The following is a 20,444-nucleotide window of genomic DNA, read 5'->3' as shown; positions in this document are numbered from 1 at the left end:
TAACTGCGCCTTGTTGAGAAGCCCTCTACCACACAGGCATGGTCCTGTGCCCATGCCTTGGCCAGAGCTGGGGGATCCATGTGCCCTTAGCTCCTTTGCAGCCCCCGTGTCAGATAAAACCTGGAAAAGAAGTGAAGATCAGAGCTCATCCCCACCACGGCCAGCACAGAGCCTTTATTGGTGAGACATGGAATAGAGTACAGAGTCAATCCTGGCTCTTGAGCCGCAAAGGGAGAGGCAGTCTCCATGGTGCTGCAGCCTCTCCTGGGCAGTAACCTGCAGGAACAAGGTCCGGGGATCTGGGTTGGTGCTGCAACCTGGCACTGCCATGGTGGAGCCAGACAGGCTGGGGAAGGAGCCCCTCTGGAGCTGGTAGGGCACCTGGATCAACATCGGGAAGATGGAGCTTCAGAAGGGGTCTGCGGGGTGTGGAAAGGACCAGGATAACCTTCTGGGGTGGTGGATTGTCCCTCCCATGGCTCTTCACAGCCTCGGGCTTCGTGCTTCTCTTGAAGCAGGACAGGTGGCCTGTGCTGCTCAGCCCTGTGGATCTCACAGGGGTTTGGGGCTGCCCTGACTGAACATGGGGTGTTGGTGGAGCTACCCTGAAGGGGTTGGGGAGCCTGGCTGGGGCAGCTGGCTCTCTTCATCCCTAGTGTGGATATGTCAAGTACTGGTGCCTCTCCTCTGATCTGCATTATTGGGCTGTGGTGCTAGGTAAATTCCTGCCCAAACTCTGGTTCCTGCTTCAAAGTCTGACCACAGTTTGGAGACAGTCCAGGCTGCGCTGTGCAGCTGCAGAGAATACTTGGGGTGGCTCATCGGAAGAGTAAAGCATCACAGGGCTGTGCACACCCTACTCCTCTCCTCGGGTTTCCACCGTTTCCTCAAGAAGGCTGAAGTCCTGTCCAGAGATGGGCTGTGACCATGCCTCTACTTGAAATTGCCGTAGGTTTCAAACGAGTTCAAGTAACTGAGGGCTAGTTCATAGCAGAGTCTGTACTGCTCCTGCAGATAAAAGGATGCAGGTGAGTATGTGGAGCCCAAGTGCCTGTCACAGAAGGCCAGCCTGGTTGCCAACAGCCCCCCGAACAAGCCAGGCAGAGGTACAGCCCCCTCTCCTCTGCCCCAAGTGAGGAATCACAAATGTAGGCTTGGTGAATGTAGGATGAAGACAGGGCTGTAGCTAGCTGATCCTAGGGGAGCCAGCACCACCAGGTGGCTGCTGCTCACTCCCATCCAGAGTGTGTACACCGTGACAGCCTTGAGGACATCAATGGTCCACATAGACCACGATGTTCCTGGAGCTGGTGGTGAGGTGGGTGCAGGACAGGCGCCCAGGCACAGACCAGTTATTGCTCTGGTGTTGCCATCCCCATCCGAGTTTGGTCAGCACCTACCACGTCTTTAATCAGCTGCCTGCGTTGCCTCTTCAGCATCCTCACAGCCTGGGATACATCCACCAGCCCCTCGCTTTGGATCTGCTCGCACAGGAAACTGGCAGCACAGAAGATCCCGCTCCGGCTGGCACCGTCCCTGCAGGGAAGAGCAAGGGAAGGCACTTACCCTACATTTCCTGGTGTCCCACCAGCCAGATGAACTCATGCCCACCCTTCACCTGAGCTGAGACAGGAGTTGTGAGCTGTTTTGAAGGATACAGCCTGGACTCTGTGCCATGGGCTGCTCCTCCAAAAGACAGTGCTCACCAGCAAGTGACGAGGATGTGTCCGTCCTGGCTCTGCCGCTGGTGCGTCTCCACCTTCCCCAGCAGGCTGATGATGGTGGCAGGGTGCGGGGGAAGATGCTGCTTCATGGGCCAGTCCTCCAGTTGCCAGAACCGGACTTCCACCGCAGCCTTCTTGGGCTAGGAGGGAAGAAAGACAGTGGGTCGGGCAGAGAAGAAGCCCACTGGCTTCGTGGAGGAGAGGCAGGACAGCGTGGGCCTGGCTCAGCTTGCACAAAGAGTTTACCTGCTGCCTGTTGGTGAGGGCGAGTGTCCAGACTGTGAAACCAGCTCCAGGCTCCTCTGACAGCAGCTGGACGTGGAACCGGCCGTAGATGGCTTCGCCCTGGGTGGGCCAGACCTCCACGTACGTCTTGGGGGAGACAGATGCATGGTCACACAATGCCGCGACCCACACACAGAGTTCAGCAGCTCATGTGGGTGCATTTGGGGCAGCCCCCTGCCTACACGTGGGTGCTCTGCCTGCTTTGTGCTTGGGACATATCTGTGAGGCTGCAGCCAGAAAAATAACACCAAAAACCAAAGGGCTGCCCCTGTTACTCCTTCCTGTGCCTGTGGGGACGCCCCACCACTGTTGTACCAGTTATTCCACAGGGCTGGGGCCGTTCTCAGGGCGCAGCCACGTGGAGCCCAGAGGCTTGCAGCTCATCCCCATGGCAAGCAGGACCCCGGGAAGGAGACCCGCATGGGGGGGCGAAGGCAGAAAGCAGGCTGCAGGGAGAGGGGAGGGCAGCTGACCTTGTCCAGCTCCTGGACCTGGTTCAGCACAACCACCGCCGTGCAGGTGTAATCCCAGACCAGAGCCCAGAAATCCACCAGCGTGCTGGAGAAGGGCAGCTGGGTGATGATCAGCCTGTCCTCCTTGGTGTACGTCTGAAAAACACACCATTTGGGGGGTGTGTGTGAATTTAGAGGTCACACAATCCGCAGATAGAGCAGTGCCTGCAATAACCACACTGGGCAGCCTCCACGATGCTGAAGGTTGGGCTGGGAGGCTCTGAAGACCCAGGGGCAGAGCCCGAGGAGATGCAGAGCACCCAGCAGGCGAAAGGCAGTCGCTGAGCTGAGTGTGCTGGCAGGGCTTAGGCTGATCATGAGGGCCATCTCCTGGCAGCAGGGCTCCAGGCACTGCGAGACGGGGCTGTCTCACACCTCGAGGTGGGGTGGCATGGACCAGCCCTGCCTCAGGCAGTGGTACCCGTGGAGCCTCTGCTTGCTCCCAGCAGCTCCAAGCCCTGCTGAAGCTGGAGCCTTACGTTGGCAAACACCGCGTTGATGTAGCCCGGCGAGCCGTCAGCATTCAGCGAGGACATCAGGATGGGCCGGCAGGAATCCGCTGCGGAGGCAAGGGGCAGAGAGAGAAGGGGTGAGCCATCTGCCTGCACAGAGGGGGATCCGGGTGGGGAAAGTCCTGAAGCAGCAGTAAATCCACCCTCCCGACTCAGTAGGTCATGGTGATGGTTGGACTTGATGACCTTGAAGGTCTTTTCCAGCCTAGATGATTCGATGGTACTAAGTATCACCAACCAAAAAGTGATGCTTGGTGCAGAACGCTCCATCCCCTGGTGGTAGCATGGTGCTGGGGAGGGAAGCAGCATCGCCCCCCTTGCTGCTCTCGGGAGCTGGGTTTTGGAGGAAGGGGCTGCCCAGCCCTGCAGTACCTGGCAGGATCCCTGGTTTGCGGTTCTTGGGCTGGTTGCTGGGTTTCTCTGCTTCTCTGCACGGCAGGAGCTGGAACAACTCGGAGAAGTTCTGCACTGCCTGTAAGGGATGGTTCAGCTTAGTGAGTCCTGCCTCTCAGCTCCCTTTCCATCTCCAGCCACCCCAGAGATGTGCTACCAACATCTCCAGCCCACAGCTGGGTGAGGGCTGTGGCAGGAGGCCCCAGACCCAGCGCACCAGGCCCTGGTGGTACCTTGAACTCCTTCTCAAGGACGTTGCTCTGGCTCTGGGTCTCAGCCCCTTGGAGGCAGCGGATGTGGCTGGCGACGCTCTCCACCGGGACCCCAGTGCTGCCGCAGAGCAGGCCTTCGAGCAGCACCTCGTACAGGAAGGCGTACTGCTCCTGCGTGGGGACACGGGTCAGTGCACTGTCTGGAGCAGCTCCACGGACAGCGCAGGGATCCCAGACCACCAGCACTCAGACTGCTCTGCACTGACATCGACCTGCATCTGGAATGTGCCAGCTCCAGCCTTCACCTCCCTGCTGGACACCTCTCAGTGTAGGCAGCCCTGCTCTAAGGAGCAGCCAGAAAATGCAAAAATCCAGTCAGGAGCTTTTTTCTCTGGTTTAATGCTCTCTCAGATCAGACTTCAGCTCAAAGGAAGCCCAGAAAACCGATGGACTTGTCCTCCTGATGTAGGAAGACTGCTGTGTAGCTGGATTTAAGTAGCTGGATGGTCCTGCCCGACCTACAGTTTCCTCCACAGGGTCACAGCACTGAAGAGATCGTGAGGACATAGTCCCTTGCCCAGGACACTGCAGCCCAGAAGATGCCAGGCCAACATCCCGAAAGCCTGAAGGACACATCCTAAAAGCCACACACGCATGCTTGTTGCCTATAAGACTGCCCTTCCATGCCAGACTACTGGTGCATGTGGATGCTGCTGCTGCTGCCACTTCAGAGGGTCTCAGAGGAATGTGGCTCCTGCCTAGGTTTGGACACCGTGTTGAATACAAGAACCCACAGCGTCCATCACCTGGCAGCTCCAGTGCCTGTGGCTGAACCACACAGAGTGTGTCCACTGTGGCTCGGTTTACCACATCCCTGGGAAGGGTGTGAAGCAGATCTGCAGCCTGGCAGCGTGCAGGAAGCAGGCGACTCTCCTCACCTTGGTCTGCACCATGCTGACCCGCTGCTCCCGCAGCTTCTGCACGCAGCGAAACACATCCACCTTCCCCTCGGCCTTTGCCATCTTCAGGAGGAAATCCATGGCGATGAAGGTACCTGTCCGCCCGATCCCGGCACTGAGGACACAGAAAAAGAGAGGTTGGTGCTGCCCTGGCCAGCTTTGCTGCAGCACCCGAGCATTCCCATCCCGGTACCTGCAGTGCACCAGCACAGGGCCAGCAGGGGCTTGTGACTCCCTGTTGTTCACTCTCTCCACCAGGTACAGGAGCTGGGCAGGGTTTCTGGGCACCCCGTGGTCTGGCCACTGCTGGTAGTGAAGTTGTTCCACTGCTCGTGGGAGAGGACAGCCTGCCTGAAGAGAGGGAGACACGGCTGGGAGCAGGAATCAGGCTGGTGTGAGATATGTTCATCTGGTTCGTGTCAGTATGGAACAGTGCTAGGGCCATGTGGTATGATGAATGTGACCTTCTGTCTTACATACCCTTGTATAACCACAAGTCTAAGAAAAACAGAGTGGTTAATGTATATAATTCTTGTATCTTGCAAAGGAACGTTTTAGCAATTCGTGTCAATAGAGAGATTGAAGGGTTTCTTATTTTTTATTTATTTTTTATTTTTTATAAATTTGTAGGTTTTTCCTTGAAGTCTCTGATATCTGGGGGGTTTCAGAATAACTGCTAACTATTATGACTATTGCATGGGACACTATGCAAGTCTCTGATATCTGGCTAGGAGATTAAGGAGACGGGGAGAGCTGAAGAACAACTAAAAGACAAAGCTTGCAGGGCATGCTGCACAAGTCTCTGACATCCAGCCAAGTAGGACAAAGGAGAAGGACAAGAGGGAGGAAGACTATGAGCCTTCAGCACGAGAGACCCCCAGAGACCCCAAGAGGGACCACCGGAGACTGTTATGCATGCTCCAGTAGGAGGGTTTGGATTCTGGAAACTAATTATAATAACCCTGTTTTTTTTAGAAGTAGCAATGAATATGTATCAGCCTAGGAGCATAAAAATCAGCTGCTTGATGTAACTGGTGTGTGTCTTGGTGGAGCAGCCAGCGCTGTTTGCTTACCTCTATTCCTTTAATAAATTGTAAACTTTGATTATAGTCCTATTTTGAAGACTGAGCCATTTATTACACTGGGAAGTTGTGTGAAGCAATGGCATGACAACAAACAGAGACAAAGCACGGCAGGGATGCACCAGCACCCAGCCTCCCCCCTGCACCCCACCGCAATGACTGCTTCACCAGAGCTCATCAGGCAGCAAAGGGCATGATGAGAACTTTGAGCAAATTCACCAAGCCACAAGATTTGCTTTATTCTCTGCTTCCCCCTGCTGAGAGCAGTGAACTCAGAGGAGTAAATGCAGTGTGTGTCCCAGAGAGAAAAAAAAAATTACAATGTGGAGTCTTTCCATAGTCATTGAAAAGCCCCTGCTTCCCCAGATCAGACGCTTCCTAAGGCTGATACTGCATGATATGAATATAGTCACATTTATACCAGCCCATCCTCATTTTTTTTTTCCTGAGCAGCACATTCACTTGGCCAGAGCTAATAGACCCCCAATGGGTGCTCTTGGAGTTTTAGCTTTCAGCTGGACTTTGTTCTAGGCAAGACACGAACATGCCCAGCTGCAACGCCTCCATTTTGTGTCTGTTTTCCCCTCCTTGCACCTTCTTTTGTTCCTGTTTATTATCTGAGGTACAACTTCAGCAGAAATACCCGTCTTGAGAAGTGCTCTCATGTAAGCTATCTTAAACCATAATCTCTCTGTTCAGGTTTAGGAGCTGCAAGGCACCATGGTGCTTCTATGAGGACTGTCTGCAGGCTGCTCCGGATGAGAGGCACCTGTCTCATCATCCCAAAAAGCCTGGGGCTGGTGCCCTGGGACAGAGTCCAGTGATAGCAAAGCTGACCAGCTACTGCTGGAGACCAGGCAGGGCTGACCACCAGCAGCACCCTGCATCTCCACCACAGCCACATGCCAGTCTTACCTTTTGCAGGCAGAAGATGCGTGTGATAAGGCCCGTGGTGGTCCTAGTGTTGTTGAGTGTCACGGTGAAGTCCCCGTAGACTTGCTCCTGCTCTGGCCAGTACTGCTCACACTTGGTCTGTCAACAGCAGCGAGACTGCTGAGCACCTGGAAGCTCACTTGGGGAGCGTTACAAGCCAGCTCTTGGTGTGGAGCTGCTCCCTGCCCTCATCAAGGGCTGCACTGAGAGCAAAGCAAAGCAGGCAAGGAAACCTGGGCAGTGGGGAGACCTGAGCTGAGCAGAGTGGGAGATGGTTCCTGTACCTTGTTCTGCTCCACTAAGCCTGTCAGCATCACAATGACTGAGACCTTCTCCTGCCAGACCATCTGCCAGAAATCCACCACCGTTCCAGGCAAGGGGCCTAGAGGAGGAAGAGGAGAGCCTGGTGTCAGAGCCCAGGCCGTGGAGATGCTCCCAGGCTCCTGGGCTAGGGGTAGCCTCATGTTTTCCTCTGCCCAGGAGTTACACTGCACAGCCTGGAGGGCATTTCAGCAGCTTTGCGAGGAGCCTGAGATGCCCTCACTGCATGGAGCAGACCGACCCACTGCAGCTCTGTTCCATTGGAAGGAGCCTGATGCTGAGCATAGCACTGTCAGGCATTTGCAGGGTTGTCCCTGCTCACCAGCCTCCAAAGGAGAACGAAGCAGAGGACCTCATCATTAGCTTGGGCAGTGCAGGAGCTGGCTCACAGCCTCCTCCTGTGGCCAGACTAAGACCACCTATGCCCTGCAAAAGCTGTGACCACCATGGACAACAGAAGCACAGGAGATACAGGGCCCTGGATGGAGCCTTTAGCAGCTCCTGGGCTGCTGTCCCAGCTCCCCACACACCAAGGGGCTCAGAGCAGAGACTGGAATCTCCTGGGCAGTTCATCCCTGTGCCAGCTCTGGGCAGTTTCCAGGGCTGGAAGCACTCACCTTGAGCTGCAATGAAGAAGCGCGGACTCCGGTAGCTCTGTGAGAGAGAGTTTCAAGCAGCTCCAATCACCCAGGTTAAACATTTAACAAGAAATACAAGAAACACAAGGTCCATCCCCACAGGTACCAGAGCACCCAGCACAATATGTCCCACAGCACCAATCCTGGACAGCACGGAGAGGCAGGGGCTGCCTCTGCATCCCTGTGCCCTTCCTACTGTGAGCCCTTTTTATTAGGGATGAGGATGGTGCACAAACCCACCAGAGTGCTGCAGGCAGCTCAGAGGGGACCAGGGAGAGCAACATCCCAAGATCTGCCAGCATGTGAGGACAGCAAGTGCCAGTCCCTGGGGCCACCCGTGTATGTGTATCTCCTACCCTGCCCAGGGCAGCGACTCCTCGCTACCTACATCCACGTAGCTGGCGTTGATGTAGTCGCTCCCCGCGTCTGCAGAGGGCTGCAGCACCACACGGCAGTGGTCATCTGGAAGAGAAGGGAGGTGGGAGTCAGTGGGCTGTCGGTCTGGGGCAGCAGTGAAATGACTGTTTCAGGAAGGAGGTATAATTCAGGAAAACCCAGGGCTGCCCGCTCCCTTCTCAGCAGCCTTCCAGGCCTCAGGACATGTTCAGAAGGAAAGAACAAATAATGAAACAAAAGGTGATGTGGCACAGGCAACATGCTTTTGGAGGGGCACCTATACCTGCCCAGCACCCAGCCATCTCCAAATGCCCGTGCCAGCCCCCAGAGAGCCCTGCTTACAGGGAATGATGAACTTGTAGCGGTTCTTGCCCTGGTTACACGGCTCCTTCCCAGCATCGCAGGGATGCAGCAACGTCGAGGTCAGTTGCTGCAGAGGAGGAAGATGAGCTCTGGATTAGCCTAAATTCTGGGGCTGGCTGAGGCTGCCTGCATCGCATGCCCCACAGGGGGCTGGGACTGCATGGGCAGTGCATCTGGACAGGAAAGCAAAGCTAAACCAGACCTGGTACTCTGCCATCCGCCCGGCACCGTGACTGCTGGCTGATTCATCCTCTGTCTGCTCGGCCTCTAATTCTGCCCTCTTAAGCCTCTTCAGAGCCTCCAGCAGTTCCTCTACTGGGATCTGTGTGTTCAGCTTGTTCACACCTACGGGGACCACCAGGGGAGGAGGTGACCTGACAGCAGGGAGCGGGACCCCGCCAAAGCCCAGATTGTCCCTCCCCATCCCGCTCCCCCTCTTTGGGGATGTGTTCCTTTCCCCATACCACCCAATTCTGACCTCCCTTGGTCCCATAAGGACCTTACAGTGCCTGGAAGCACCCAGCCTGCACTTTTAACAGGCAGCCTGTGCAGACGGGGCCTCTGCTCATACTGCACCTCCTCGACATTTTCTCAGGGGAATAGTGCTGTTGCTTTCAGACGCTTTGGAACCGTTGTGCTTTCGCCTGTAAAACAGCAAGAGAGGCCCTTGGACACTCAGGAGATGGAGAGAAGATTTATATCAGGGTCCACCCTGGGTAGCCCAAGGACCTTGGTATCCTATGGCAGCACAGAGAGCAGAAGAGCAGCACATACTAACCTGAAGAGCAGGAAGAGCAGCAGAATCCCCAGTGCCAGAATTACCATTGTCACCACGAGTGCCATCAGCACAGGCTTCCTCTTCAGCAGAGGTGCCAGCTCCTGTCCTGCAAACAACACAGTTCAGGATCAGGCTCCTGCAGAGCCTGAATCCATCAACGGGAGACTCCACAGGGGGGTGGGGAGAAAAGCAGCTTCCATCATTATCCATCAGAGGGTCTGTGCTGGAGCGAAGTTAGGCTTGTGCAGGAATGGGTGCTTGCATGGTGTGAAGCCCTTCAGCGTGGGCTGTGTCTCTATGACTGTCCCCAGGCGTGGCCAGAGCCAGGTGAGTAGTTTGAGTTTTGGGGGTCACACTTGCACTAGGGCAGCATGAGGACTAAGATGCAAAGCGAGATGATGGCATGGAAGCTGTGCAGGGTCCAACTGTACCGCAAGTGCCCAAGTGGCATCAAGATCCAGGGAACATCCAAGAGGATGAGGGTAGCATCTGGCTATAGCATCACCCCAGAGTATGGGAAAAGAGAGGTGTCCTGTGCCCCCACAAGGAGCTCCTGCACTTGCCAGCCCCTGACCACAGCAAGGCGCCAGGCTGGGAAAAGGGAGGACGTGGCAGAGAGCCTCGGGCACAGGGTGCGGGGCGAGCCAGCCTCTCCGCAGAGGAGCCCACTTACCCACAGAGAAGCTGTAGCACACGCAGGCGAACGTCTCCTCCTGTTGGGAGAAGCGGGGGCAGAGTTCAGAGCAGAGGGCTGCCACCCAGGGCCACCACGTCCCCAGGAGCCGCGGCACCCAGGGAGCTGCAGCCTCCCGCCACGGGTACCTGCTGGGAGCGCCGCTCGAGGCGCAGCAGGGCGGTGTAGTCCCAGCCCGGGCGCAGGGGAGCGTTGTGGAAGCCGTGCCCGCGGGTCCCGTCGCCCAGCACGAAGTCCGTGGGGGCGCTGAGGTTGAGCACGGCGGCCACGTAGGCGTCGGGCGGGCGGCTGGCGTTGAAGGGCTGCGGCTCCCCCGAGCAGGCGCCTTCCAGCACCGTGCTGTTGTGCGTCGCAGCCACGAGGAGCTGGTGCTCGCTGCAAGGCAGGGCTGTGAGACGGGGCCGGGGACGAGGAGCTGGAAGGAGGCAGCTGCAGGTGTCAGCGCTGCTCGGGGCTGTGCAGAGCAGAGCAGCAGGGGCTGCACTCACCTGGCCGCCCCGGGGACCCAGGGGATGGGGCGGAGGCGAAGCACGGCCGTGCCCTGGGAGGGGGAGATGTCGCGCACGAGGCGGGAGCTGGCATCAGGAGGGGCTGCGGTGTCTGTGCAGGAAGACCCGGGGACGAGCGTCAGCAGGAGGCTCGGCGAGGCAGGGCAGGGCTGGGGGCAGCGCACGCACACCCTTACCCGAGCCGTTGCTCTGAAAGTCCCCCAGCAGCGCTGCCCCGGCCCCGGCAGCCGTCAGGCCCCGCACGGCCACCGTGTATCTGGTGCCAGGGCCGTGCGCAGGCAGCGGGTGCTCCGTGTCGGAGCTGCTCAGCCTCAGCCGCTCGACCTGGAGGAAGCCGCCGTCCTGCGGGCCCCAGGCGGTGACGTTCAGCTGGGGACAGGACACGGAGCTGGAGGGGAACGTGCCCAGCGCACAGCCGGCCACAGCCCAGCAGCGCTGCGCTGCTCCCCACGCCTGCAGCTGGGAAGCTCCCGGAGAGACGCCACGGGAGCCTTGGCCCCACGCGTGGACCTCAGCGCAGAGCGGAGGAGGACAGGGGGGAATCTGGGGCCAGCACTCGAAGCAAGAGCAATCTGCTGCACCACAGACACCCCTGCAGCAGCAGCAGCTGCAGATGGAGCTGCTCAGAGCACTCTTCTGCTCTCCAGGCTGGTTGGATTTCCAAGGCATCCTCAGTGAGGCTGCATCACATCTAATCCCCACGGGGAGACTCCTACAGGTTGGGTGCTGCACTGGCCCCCTTACTCCTGCACCCAGCACTGCACACCACAGCCTTTCCTGTGCCACAAACCAGAACTAAGGCCCCTGAGGCACAGGAAAGACCGTGAGACTGCGCCACAAAACACGTCACAAGGTGCTGCACACAGAGCCCCAGCATCTGCCAAACCACAGGCTGTGCAGAGCTGGGGAGGAAACCCCCTGGCACCCACAGCCCCTGCAGGCAGCAGGAGTGTATTGGGTTTATGTGGAAAGGTTTGTTTGTGGTGGGCTGCAGGGGTGGCCTCTGTGAGAAGAATGCAGAAGCTGCTGCATGTCAGATAAGAGCCAGTTTCAGCTGGCTCCACAAGGACCCGCTGCTGCCCAGAGCTGAGCAGGAGTGATGTTGTTTGTGCCCCTATGAGAGCAGAGAAAGGGGAAAACAAGCTGCACCTCACAGCAGCTGGGAGAGAGGAGTGAGAAGCAGCCCTGCAGCCCCCAGGTGAGTGCAGCAGGAGGTGCTCCAGGCATGCAGCAGCAGTTCCCCTGCGGGCTGTGGAGAGGCCCCTGGTGGAGCAGGCTGTCCCCCTGCAGCCCATGGGTCCCACATGGAGCAGATCTCCATGCTGCAGCCCCCCCATGGGTGGAGGAGCCCCCGGTGGAGCAGGTGGATGTGGCCTGGAGGAGGCTGCGGCCCATGGAGAGCCCCCGCAGGAGCAGGCCCCGGGCCGGAGCTGCAGCCCGTGGAGAGGAGCCCACACAGGAGCAGGGGGGCTGGGGAGAGCTGCCACCCATGGGGGACCCAGATTGGAGCAGTTTGCTCCTGGGGGATGGACCCCGTGGGAAGGAGCCATGGGGGAGCAGGTCTTGAAGAGCTGCTGACTGAGGGCAGACCCCGCAGGCTCATTTTGGGACGGATGGCATGCATGGGAGGGACCCCGCATGGAGCAGGGGCAGAGAGGGACCATGAAGGAGCAGTGGAGACAAAGCGTCAGGGACTGAACACAGCCCCCATTGCCCGTTCCCTTGTGTTGCTCAGGGAGAGGACACAGAAGAGGGTGAAAATTGGGGGGGAGGTGTTTTTAGTTTTAGTTTCTCACTGCTCTAGCATATTAGTAATAGGTAATAAATTATATTAATCTCCCTAAGCTGAGTCTGTTTTGCCCCTGACAATAACTGATGAGTGATCTCCCTGTTCTTATCTCGACCCTTGAGCCCCTTTTCCTGTGAGGAGGGGGAGTGAGTGATCACTTGTGGTGCAGCTCAGCTGTAAAGCTTGGTAAAGCCAGCACGGGGAGGAACATTGAGAGGGAGGCAGAAATGCTCAAACGTGCCACAGCAGCTAGAAAATCAGCCAGGGGGGTGGATCTCAAGGTCCTCAAGGGTTTCCCATGGTCTGCCCGCCCGCCTGTGCCCAGCACCCAGCCCAAAGAACCTGGTGAGGCGCAGGGCCCACAGGCAGCCCCAGCTCCCCTGGTACCTGGTACCCGAGGATCTCCCCTTTGCAGGAGGGCAGCGCCTGCCACTGCAGCGTCCCCGTGCTGTCATCCAGCCACAGCCACTCTGGCTTCTTGGGTACTGGAAGCACAGCGAGAGGGGGTCATGCATGGCGACGCCCACCTAGGGCTGAGTTTTTGGGGAGAAAAGCAAAAGTACCTTGACAGGCAGAGGACACTTACCTGTTGCCTTTGTCCGCAGGAACCGTGTGAACAGGATGGTGCTGGGGGGCACTGAGATGGTGACATTGTACAAAGTGAAGGGCTGCAGGTGGTCACAGGTAAATGTTCCATTCTGGCCATGCAGCATCTCCTGTGCCGTGACCTCCTCAGCCTCGCAGGGAGGGGAGGAAGGCCCTGCCAGCCTGCACGTGGCCTGCATGCGCTGGCAGGCATCGGGCAGACTGCAGGTCCAGTTCAGTTTGATGCTGGTGGTGGAAGCCTCCAAGGTCTCAGGCACGACCTGGAAGGCCTCTGTGAAGGAAGCATTGAAGAGGGTCACTGCCTTGCCTTCCCTTCCCCTGGCACCCTTGCAAGTTGCTGCGGTCACAGCCCTGCTCCCACCCAGCAGCAGGGAGAGGAAGCCAGAGGTGACACTGCCCACGGCAGGTCTCCAACTCCGCAGCCACCAGCCCCCTCCCAACCCAGGCACCCCTGGGGACACAGGGCAGGCGCAGGGGCTGCCTCCCACTGCCTTTGGCATCTCCCCCTATGTCCCCCAGCACTCAGGGGCCCCAGGAGAGCTCCTGGCACCTCTCTTACCCACACACTGCACCATGGAGCGAATGCGGGTCCAGGCACCTCCCGTGCCCTTTCCCTTCCAAACTTCTCTGTACACAGGATTCCCATCGCCGATCCACTGGACTTCTCTTGAACATTTGATGTGGGTGAAAAATGGATGTAAACCCTCGGGGCAGATCAGCATCACTTCTTCGTTCCTGTTGTACTCCTCCTGCTCTGGTGCCAGACGGAGCCTTGGGTCCCACGAGGGCTTTTGGCACGTTTCTGGCAGAGACAAAAGCAGGTGAGTGGCAGTGGGGCTGGGGCTGCCCAGGGGTGGGTGAGGCTGGCCACCATTTGCTTGGGCACTGGTCGCAGGCATCAAACCCAGGGAGACCGAGGGATGCGCTCAGGCATGGGGAGCATGGCCCAGGACATGGTGGGGATGTGGGAAACGCAGAGAGGCATGGAGGGTAGGACTGGATGACAGGGCTGCAGAGAAGGTAATTCCTGCCACCCCACGTACCAAGGCACACTACAGGTTCCTCAACGTGAATCCAGACACCTGTGCTCTTCCTCCCCATCCAGGTAGTTCTGTCTGCAAATCCCGAATGTTCTGCTGTCTGCATTTCCCCTGCACATTTGATGTGGGTGAAGGATGGCTTGAAACCCTCAGGGCAGCTCAGCGCCACTACTTCGTTCTCCTTGTACACCTCCTGGTCTGGTGCCAGATGGAGTGCTAAGTCCCACAAGGGCCTTTGGCATGTTTCTGTCCGAGGCAAAAGCAGGTTTAGTTGGGGTGTGGGTGATGAGGTGGGGCAGGATACCGCCAGCTATCAGCAACCACCAGCAGTCCCTCCAGCCACCAAAGGGAGATGGAAGGAGAGCCGTCCATGTGCCATGACGTGCCCCCCAGCACGCCTTGCTGGGAGGGAGGGGGCTCCCCTTGTCACTTGCCCACAAAATCCCTTCTCCACCCCATTTCCATGCTCGCTCTTTGCCCCCCACCACATCCCACGGCCGGCAGCTTCCCAGGACAATCCCACCTGCAGCAGGAGACCCCCTGCAGCCGCTCTCTGGAGCTGACCCCAAGCCCAGCTCAGGCTGCCCTTCACCTCGCCGTGCCCTGGCACCAGAGGAGCCGCAGGGCCACGGGGCTCCAGGCGAGGCACCTCCTGTCACCCCACTTACTGATGCACGTTGTGGGGCTCTGAATGGGGACCCATTTCCCCAACTTGTTTTTCTTTGTCCAGGTGCCCTTGTGCTCCCCTGTAGCCACAGCCTGAGGTCTCCATGTGCATTTAGCCTGCTGGAAGGGGAGCAGGGAACCCTCCGGGCAGCTCAGCGTCACTTCTTCGCCCTCCTCATAGACGTCCCGCTCTGGTGCCAGACGAATGTCAGCGTCCCACTGCGGCCTCGAGCATTTTACTGTCAAAGGCAAGTTTGTGTGAGAGCGGGGCCAGGAGGCTTAGGGAGGCCAGAACCAAGGCCGTGAGGAAACCCGAGGGGTGCTGAGCCCAGGACAGCAGCGTCACAGGGACCAGTGGGGAAGGAGGGTGCTCTGAGGGGGGAGCTCCTCAGCAGCCGGCAGGGCACCGCAGCGCCAAGCAGGGGCAGGGCCAGGCAGAGCCATGGCTGGCTCGGGAGTGTGGGGGCAGAGAGGGGACGGGGAGAGCTGCCCCGCGTACCCACGCACGCTACGGGCTCCTCAATGCGGGTCCAGGCGCCTGTGCCTCTCCTCCCCCACCAGCTGACCCCATAGACAGGTTTTCCTGAAGTCTCTCCTTGAAATTCCCTCACGCATTTGGCGTAGGTGAAGGAGGGCTTGACAACTCCAGGGCAAGACAGACTCAGTTCCTCATTCGTTTTGTACCTCGGTGTGTAGTTGTCTTTCGTTGGGACGAGCACGACCCTTTTGTCCCATTGGGGTTTCTGGCACTTTCCTGCAGGGGAGAAAGCGTGACAGTCCTCCTTGGGGACGGGGTGCTCGGGCAGGAGGGGGCCGAGACTGGACCACGACTGCCTGCGGGGTCGGCCATCGGCACAGCCCCTGGGTGTGGGACAGGAGCCCCGCGGGGCTGTGAGGTGCTCAGAGCAGCAGGGCTGAGGGCAGGATCTGGCCACAGCTCAGGCAGACGGGCCGCAGAGGCAGGGCAGAGGCAAGGCCGGGCCCCGCTGGGGGCTCCCGTCCCGGCCCAGCTCGGGGGCTGCTCCCGGCCGCGGCCATCCCAGAGCCAAGCCCGAGGCATCCCACGGGCACGGTGAGACGCCAGGGGCCCTGCTGATGGAGAGGAGCCCGCGGCAGGGGAGAGCTGCTGCCCCCGAGTTACCTGTGCAGGCCTGGTACATCTCTGTGTGATGCCACCTTCCCTGCTTGTCCTTCACCTCCCAGGTATGTCCCCAGCCGTTCCATACAACACATCTGATCACAGCGAGAGGAGGATCATCCTCAGTGAAGCAGCTCAGTGTCAGCTCCTCCCCGTTATCGTAAAATGTCTTCTCTGGGACAAAGCGGAGGCTTGAGTCCCACTCAGGCTTCGGGCATGCTGCACAGAGAAGAAGGAGAGCGTGTCAGTGGGATGGGAAGAGCCAAAGGTGGGCAGCGCATTCTGCTGCTGCGGCCGCTGATGGACCTCTCCAGGGGTTTGTGGCTCGTTGCAGGGCACATCCCGGCAGAGGCAGGGGTAACGCTGCACAGCACGTGGGGCTGGCCCCTTCCTCCAGGCTGGAGCTCCGGGAGGGCTCCGAGAGAGCAGGGAAAGGAGCACTGGGCTTCCAGCCCTGTAGGGATTCACAGCATGCCCGAGCAGGGAGGCACTCAGAGCACAGCAGGGCCGCCCACAGACACAATGAAGGGTCCAGGTGAAGCTTCAGCGAGGCCAACACGGTGCAGGAGGGCAGCTGGCAGGCTTTGAGCAGCAGGAGGTGAGGTTCGTGTTTCGGGAAGCTGTGCTGTGGAGCGGGAAGTGGCAGCACGGGGCAGCATGCAGCTCACAGCCGGGGTGTGCGGCCCCACGGGGCTCCTCCACGGCCTCCCTTGGGCTTTCGCTGCCCCAGGATTATCCCTGAGCCCCCTCTGGCAGTTCAATTCCACTAACACAAACTGTTTGTTTGAACAGAGCCTCGTTTCACCTAGCGCTGGGCATTGCTGCTATGGCTCCTGGCCGTCTGCTAGTGAATCACGGCCAAACAGAGCCAGCCCTGCAGGAAAACATCCCCTGCAAGCTTCTCGGCCTCCCTGCTGGACACAACAGGACTGTAAGGGCACGAGGCTTTGGTACAGGCGTTGAGGAAAGCTCTGAGAGAGCCGTGCAGAAAGATGGCCGGGGGACAATAGGACAAAGGGACAATGCCGCCTGCTCAGCGCAGGGAGCAGCGCTGCGCCACACGCCCCGACCACATCCTCTGCCGGCAGCGTTGGCACCGCGCACGCAGCGCTGCCTCCTCCCCAGTGCTGGGACGCAGATTTGTCATCTGGCTTCCTCAGCGCGCCCCCAGAACCCTGCCCGCCACCCCCACTCCTTCGCTCCCAGCCGCATCGCCTTGCCTGCAGCTCTTCAGGTAGCGGTGCTCAGAGCTGGGGCACACGTGAGGCTGGCCTGGAGGATTTAGCACGCTGAACGGGGACAGCCCCATGCTGCCCGTGCCACGGTCCCCACGGCTTGAGGGGACTTTTAGGCATTCAGACAGGCACAGCAGTGTGCCGCGGCTCATCCACTGTCCCCTGGTCTGTGCCCCTCTCCCTGATTGTACCCCGCACGTGCCTGCAGGGCTGCCCATGCCTCTGGGAGTGGCCAAGAAGCATTCGTGTTTCGATTCCTCTTTTTCACAAACACCAAGGTGCAAACTCAGCAATACTGTCTCGGCTGCAGGCAACCCCGGATTTCTCCTAGGACGGTCGGGTGACCGAGACATGCAGAGCACACACAGGGCTTGCCAGCCACCGTGTGCCTGCTGCATCCCACAGCTGGGTCCTGGCCTTCGTCTGCCCTTGTGCACCGTGCAAACAAGCTGGAGAGCCACAGCTGCATGCACCAGCCCTGCAGGACAGCTTGGGTGGAGGATTTGGGAAAGGGGCAGGGGGATGTCTTCTGCTGCGGGCTTTGCCCTTGGTTTTCCAGTGATGGCGTGCTGTGCTCACACTCCCTGTCCCCCCAGGGGCACAGCTCCCCTGGCCTATGCCATGCAGCGCAGACCCTGCTGTCCCCCACCTGGCCTGAGCTCAAATCAGCACCTGAAAAAAAAACAGTCCCATTTTGGGGCCCCGGTGACAGCCAGGATCCTCGACTTGCGGGCTCCTCCAGCCTGTGCCAGCCCAGGGACATACATGTACATACAGCAGGTCCCTACAACGTGAGCACGTGCAAACTGAACATTTGTTGCCACCCAGCTGCAGCAAGGTGAGTTTAGAGACAGCCTCCAGGTCAGATGGACGCAGAACAAGGCAGGGCGATGGTCCCCAGAGCTGGGCTCAGGCCCCGGGCCGTGCTGCCCTGGATGGGTTCACCATCTCCTGGAAGCTCAGTTAGCAGCTGGCCCTCCAGGCACGCAATTAACCGGCTCTGCTGCGATTAAAATGTCAGTCCCACTTCCCAGTTCTGCTGACGGATGCTGGAAATAGCAAAACAACCTCGACCTGCTCTTAGAAAGCAAGCCTTGCTGCGAGGTACCCCCGTGGGCTTCGCTCTCCACCCTCTCACCCCGTCCTGGGCTGCAGCCCCTGCTGCTGTACAGGGGGAGCTGGGGGCTGCCTGGTGCTGGGGGGCTCACCCCACCACACCCCGACCAATGCCCTCATGTCCCTGGCACGGACATCGCCTCCAGCCTCTGACAGAGCTGCTGCGTGCTGCCGGCGGCGAAGGGACATGGCAGACACGCAGCAAGGGAGCAGCAACACTTTCCTCTTGCGGGGAGAAGAGCGCCCACCTCTTACCCGTCTGTCGGTGATTTTCTTTGTAACCGGTCTCATCCTTTTCCATCTTTTCTGCTGTCAGCAGAGGCGTGAGGGCCAGGAGAAGGCTCCAGCGCAGGGCCATGCTGCCTTTTCCCCCCTGGCAGGACCGAGGGCTCGTCCCGCCGGCTGCTGCTCAGCGCGCCCGCCCGACTGCGAGATGTGCAAGCAGCGAAAGGAAGCAGGCAGGCAGAGCGGCTGCATGCGGTGCGAGAGGCTTCCTCATTGGAGAGGGAACCTCTGCCGCTGTCAGCACTGCTTTCGTTCCTCGGAGCACTGGGACAGCTTCACACCCCTTTCACAGCCCCGCAGCTCTCTGAGTGCTGGCCGGAGAGGCCGTTTTGGGGGCTCTTTGGTGGGAGCAGCCACACGACACGACGCCTGAGCTGCCCCCTCGGGATGGGCAGCAGCGGTCCCAGAAGGACGTGTGAGCAGCCTGGCTCTCCAGGACTTCTGCGGGAAGATGGAGCTTCCACGCTCAGTAGAGCCACGCAGAGACTACGTCAGCACAACTCTCCCTCGATTAATATCTGAAAACTTAGAAAGAATTGTGGAAAAAGGCCGCCAGAAGGGCATTGACGGTCTTTGTGAGCTGGTGGCGCACGCTTGGGCAGGAAAGCCGAGGTGCTGAATGGGTGCTGGAGCACAGGCTGAGCGCAGATGCTGGGTGACACGCTGGTGACAGCCACGGAGACCCGCAGTGTGGGTGCCATGGCAGTGATCCCAGGCCTGAGAGCCTGTCTGGTGGTAGGAGCCTTGAGGTGTTTTGTTTTCTCTAATGGAGTCTTCGGAGTCTTTCAGTGTAGAGGCTCAAAATATATTTATAGAGCTGCAGAAGCAAAAAGCAAACCACATCAGTAGGAATGAAGTTCCCGTTTTGGGGGAATCTTTGGAAAATAACTAGGAAAATTCCGTATGTCAGAAAAAATCCCCTAAAAAAAAACAAAACAACACATCCCCCGGGCCTCCCTTGCGCTGCTCCTGGTGCTAACAGCCTGGCCTCTCCAAGAGCCCTGCATTACCCCATCTAAAACCTCAATTGCCCGTAGAGGAAGCGTGGCCCCCGTGTTGCCAGGAAGCCCTGTGTATTTGCTCATTCTCTCTCTCTTCACACTTCCCCTTGCTCCGCGTCGGAAAAATCCAGACTTGAGCATACCCGTGCTCCGTGCAGAGGGCTGGGGGTGTCGCAAGCCGCCGCTGCCTCGCGGCACACCAGGCGCGCTCCGGTTACGCAAGGCCAAGCCAAAAGTGCAGAGGCAGCATCTGGCCTGGCTTCAGCGCCTGGGACACCACAGGTGATCCTGGGATTTTGTGGGGCTAGCAAGTGTCACGGCCACCCTGTGGCACCCGTGGCACAGCTGGGAGGGCGAGCAGCGTGTCTCATCACTACCCCCATCCCGCGGTGAGGACCGCATCCTGCCGCGGTGCCGCCCTCAGAGGTGACAGTAAAGAGCTCAGCACTCGCAGCCCGGCGCCAGAGCTCTCCTAGGTGATGTGAACCCAAAGACCCCCCCCCAGGGATCCGTAAGGATCTGTCTCCTCTCAGTTCTTCATGCTCTGAGCTACCAGCACCACAGATTTTCGGGAGCAGATGTGCAGTTCACAAGGTGTTTTTGCAAAAAAAAAGGGCTGATGTCTGCTTCTACAGGCTCCTTGCTCTTTATTTTTATCTTACTGATAAAATCTTTACTTCTCACCTGCCTGGTGCTATTTTGCGTCATCTCACCGTGACTTCAGCTCTTTGAAGAGCACCTCTCTGTTCCACATAACCTCTGGCCCTAGCATTCAGCCCTGCTGATTCCCCGCTGCCTTTTGACACCAGAAGCCCTGACAGGCTGCCTTAAATCCTGGCACAGGCTGCTGGACGGTGCTGCTTCCTTTGGGTACGTCTTACCCAAGTTTCCCCTTCTCATGCATTTCCCCTTTCTGAAGCTAAGCAAGATGCCCCTGGACTTTCCAAGCTTTGTTGGTTAGTAAGGGTGATGGAAAGAAATCCCATTGTGACTGTCACTGGCAGGCAGCTCTTGGCTGACACCAGGCTCAGCCCAGCTCTGCACAGAGCTCAGTTCCCCAATTTCCTCCCTGGATCCTGTGTCCGGCTGCAGGCTCCTGATTCAACACCTCAGGGTGCTGCCACCAGCGGGGTCACGCCAACAGGGACCCAGGAACTGGATCCTGTGAGCCTGGGCTGGCCACTGTGTGGGTCTCAGCATGTCCCCAGGCTTTGTGCTCAACCCTGGGGCTGCCTGTGCTGCCCTGTGAGCATCCCA

At 58.8% G+C, this 20,444-nt stretch overlaps 1 protein-coding gene across 3 annotated transcripts; it reads right to left on the bottom strand.

Moving 5' to 3' along the window:
* Positions 1-145: 145 nt before the first annotated feature.
* LOC311427723 (receptor-type tyrosine-protein phosphatase kappa-like) lies at positions 146-18,995 on the bottom strand. 3 transcript variants are annotated; one of them, XM_084505238.1, is made up of 30 exons: positions 18,150-18,995; positions 15,554-15,769; positions 14,912-15,166; positions 14,415-14,651; positions 13,750-13,992; positions 13,266-13,508; positions 12,687-12,977; positions 12,488-12,585; positions 10,488-10,680; positions 10,291-10,402; positions 9,931-10,177; positions 9,782-9,821; positions 9,109-9,214; positions 8,907-8,974; positions 8,533-8,675; positions 8,310-8,397; positions 7,960-8,033; positions 7,551-7,587; positions 6,897-6,994; positions 6,595-6,711; positions 4,791-4,948; positions 4,577-4,712; positions 3,660-3,809; positions 3,406-3,505; positions 3,001-3,080; positions 2,483-2,617; positions 1,971-2,096; positions 1,707-1,864; positions 1,401-1,536; positions 146-1,008 (listed from the first exon to the last, which is right to left on the bottom strand). In XM_084505238.1, exons 1-30 carry the CDS (start codon positions 18,190-18,192, stop codon positions 934-936), a joined length of 4,203 nt encoding a protein of 1,400 aa, XP_084361364.1. In that variant the 5' UTR covers positions 18,193-18,995; the 3' UTR covers positions 146-933. The 3 variants fall into 3 exon arrangements, with proteins under 3 accessions (XP_084361364.1, XP_084361362.1, XP_084361363.1); XM_084505236.1 differs by having other exon boundaries at positions 18,157-18,995; XM_084505237.1 differs by having other exon boundaries at positions 12,687-12,975; positions 13,270-13,508; positions 18,157-18,995.
* Between the last annotated feature and the right edge of the window lie 1,449 nt (positions 18,996-20,444).

This window comes from Aythya ferina (assembly GCF_964211825.1).
Source record: "Aythya ferina genome assembly, chromosome: Z".
Lineage (NCBI taxonomy): Eukaryota > Metazoa > Chordata > Aves > Anseriformes > Anatidae > Aythya > Aythya ferina.
Note: the sequence above shows the minus strand (reverse complement) of the source record. Positions and strands in the feature narration are given on the sequence as shown.